The sequence below is a fragment of the Lolium perenne genome, chromosome 4 (genome assembly GCF_019359855.2).
Source record: "Lolium perenne isolate Kyuss_39 chromosome 4, Kyuss_2.0, whole genome shotgun sequence".
Lineage (NCBI taxonomy): Eukaryota > Viridiplantae > Streptophyta > Magnoliopsida > Poales > Poaceae > Lolium > Lolium perenne.
The window spans coordinates 383,195,858-383,199,015 of record NC_067247.2 but is presented as its reverse complement, the minus strand read 5'-3'; the positions used below and the strand labels follow the sequence as shown (position 1 = coordinate 383,199,015).

General features: G+C 56.7%; 1 protein-coding gene across 1 annotated transcript; it reads right to left on the bottom strand.

Moving 5' to 3' along the window:
• Positions 1-908: 908 nt before the first annotated feature.
• LOC127297272 (putrescine hydroxycinnamoyltransferase 1) lies at positions 909-2,765 on the bottom strand. Its single transcript, XM_051327567.2, has 2 exons — positions 2,254-2,765; positions 909-1,942 (listed from the first exon to the last, which is right to left on the bottom strand). Exons 1-2 carry the CDS (start codon positions 2,668-2,670, stop codon positions 1,070-1,072), a joined length of 1,290 nt encoding a protein of 429 aa, XP_051183527.1. The 5' UTR covers positions 2,671-2,765; the 3' UTR covers positions 909-1,069.
• Between the last annotated feature and the right edge of the window lie 393 nt (positions 2,766-3,158).

The following is a 3,158-nucleotide window of genomic DNA, read 5'->3' as shown; positions in this document are numbered from 1 at the left end:
ACCGGATATGCCAGCCATCGTTGTCGCGTACCCCTTCAACTGTGGCAAAGTGGTTATCGCAACAAGCAAAAAGGCGGGGGAAGGTCAGACGCAAGAGCCCCGAGCCCGTCCACCAGTCAAGCCAAAAGTAGGCCCGTCTTTCATGCTTAGTTGGAGGAGAGAGAGGAGGAGAGAGAAGAGGAGTGTGCTCTCATGCAAGAGCACTAAGACGCGCTTCTGCAGACTTTGTGAGAGTGAAATGTGGGCCATTCATTAATAAAGTAATACATGATTATAGCTATTATACACGTATTCTACATGTTAGATACAAACGACATGACATGAGCATTTAAACAAGAAATTACTATACTATTAAACTTGCTCTTACGTCTCCGCGGATAGCATAATCACTAGGTGTCAGGCTATCGGTAGATGCAGACGTATTTTAAACGATAAACGATGATTTCGCGTTCGTTGTCCCCTTAGAGATGCCCGGCCTAGAGACTAGTGGCAGATACAGAGTCATGGGTACAGATCATGGACGCCTCTTCCTGTGTTGCATGTGCCGACACATTGCAACAGGAGCCGTGCCATGTGGCAACCACGGCCACATCCTAGGGACTTGTACCAGCCACGGGCAAGAGGAGAAGGACCAACTTGTGCTGGTCCTAACCCAGAATTACCTTCACACCAACAAATTTCCATGGACTGTTATTCAAAGGGAGTCACCATCCCAACCGTTGTGATGTGAGCAGGGTGGATGTGAGGTGCAACAAGACGCGGCCAAACCGCTGCACGTCACACACCCAAATTAAGGCCTCGTGATGCACGGCGACGGTGTGTCGCCGTGTCGGTGTCCATCAAAGTGCCAGGAGCCAGCCAGCCAACCAGCGCGGGAGAATCCAGAAACGTCAACGGGAAAATTTGAATGACAACAATGCTGCTCTCGCTCTCTGATGGCAAATTCTAAATAAAATACAAATGCAAGACTTGTGAATCCCAAACACAAAAAAAAAATGCTCCTCTCTGATGGCAAGTTGATGCGTTTCACTCTCTCCAAAATCTGGATGATCGATTAGGTCCCTGGGTTTTACTGGTTGTAGAAGACGTCCTCAAAGCACCGCGCGTACTCGGGCTCCAGCGCCACGAAGACGACGATGCCGTCGTCCTTGTGCGGGCGCTGCATCACGTACGCCATGCCGGTGCCGAACATCTGCGCGGGCGCCACCAGCCGAGGCGTGCCCCACCCGAAGTCGGCGTCGTACATGGGCAGCCCCAGCCAGCCCGTCACCCACAGGTCCGACTCCGGCAGGAGCTGCCACGGCGCCGCCTCCAAGGTGCCCTTCTCGGACTCCATCCCCAGGTAGTCGATCACCGACCGCACGTGCGCGTCGTTCACGCCGTCCAGCGACTTCCTCACCGCGTCGGCGACGTACCCGGGGTAGGGCTGGGCCAGGACGTCGGCCACCTTGACGGTGACGAGGTCGCGCAGGATGGCGTTCCCCGAGAAGTGGCGCGGCAGCGGCGGCTGCAGGCGGTGGCGGACGTTGACGGTCACGCGGAGCCGGGTGTCGGAGCCCGGCGCCAGCCCGCGCGCCACGCACATGCAGCGCCAGAGGTGAGCCGTGACAGCGCCGTAGGTGGACACCCCCGGCGCGCACCTGGACTTGAGGTCAGCGAGGAGCTTCGGGGAGACGGAGTAGACGATGGTGTTGGAGGGGCGCGTAGGGCCGGTGAGGTACGCCGAGGAGTAGGCGAGGTGGTCGAAGTCGGCGTGCGGCGGCGACCGGCCGCGGAGGGGCGTGCGGTCGTGAGAGGGCGGAGAGGGGCACGCCTCGGAGAGGGAGAGGCCACGCGCCAGGCCGGACCACGTCTGGATGAAGTGGAAGGCGGCGATGCCGTCCATGAGCGCATGGTGGATCGCCGTGCCGAGCACCACTCCGCCGCACTTGAGAAAGGTCACCTGCGACACAGCCCAATTCAAACATTAATCAACCATAGCTAAGAGAGGGCTTCAAACCTTAGTTTTTTCCATATAAAGTAATCTTGATATAGCCAATAATTTATCACACAAATGTGCAAAACATTAATTTTAAATACTTTGTATTTTGGGCTTGTGGCTACAAAAAAGACAAATGTGTGGATCTGAGTACATATAATTTGTATTATGACCTTGTATACAAAAAAAAGACAAACATGTGGATCTGAGTATATATTTTCAGATCTTCAGACGATACTTTGCCGACAGTTTGGAAAAGAAACATGGAGACGTACCTGAAACATGGACATGACGCAGGGCGGCTCGCCGGACGGCACGACGGGAACGAACGCCTGTCTGATTTTTGGCGAGGGCACGAAGTTGCCGAAGATGTCCTCCCCGGCGCAGTCGGCCGTTGCGACGACGAAGAGCGCGCCCTCACCATGGCAGTCGACCTGCAGCCGCCCGTCCTCGTCCCTGCCGAGGCGGCCGGCAAGCGGGTAGAAGGGCACGAGCGCCTTGGCGAGCGCCGCCCTGAGGCGATCCGGCGAGAAGAAGCCGGTGGTGGGAGCCGGAGCCGGGTAGTAGTAGACGAGCGCCGTGTGCGTCCTGGCGGCGGTGACGTCGAAGTTGGAGAGCCACAGCCCGTGCCGCGGCGTCTGCTCGCTGGGCGCCACCAGCGTCGACTCCTGCAGCTCCACCTTGGTCTCCATCGATCTCAAAGGAGAGCGGTGCTATGCTTGTGGCTCTGAGGTCAACGAGCGAGCAATGCTATGTTTGTGGAGCTGCAAACTGCAAGGACAAATATATAGACGACAACCAGTTTAGCATAGTTTTCTAGTATCGCGTGGTGCACGCATGACCTCAATCAGAAATTCAGAATTCAGAAGCAGCTCTCAACATCATAAGAGCATCCCCACTCGTCTCTTCGAGAAGCCCCCACGACCACTTTTTTTCATCTGGATGGCGAAAAACGGTCCAGTTGTGCACCCAGAGCCTCAATTTCGTCCGGATTTAGACTATATCCGTCCGGACTCCCCACGCCAACCCCGGTTCCTCGGGGAGCCATCGGGGGCTCCGGATGAAAGATTTTCGTCCGCGTGGCCCACTGTCACGGACTAGTCTCCTTCTCTCTCGCACCCAGCTCGGCGACTACGCAGGAGGGCCGCCGCGGCGCCCCGTCCCAAACCCAGTCCTCCCG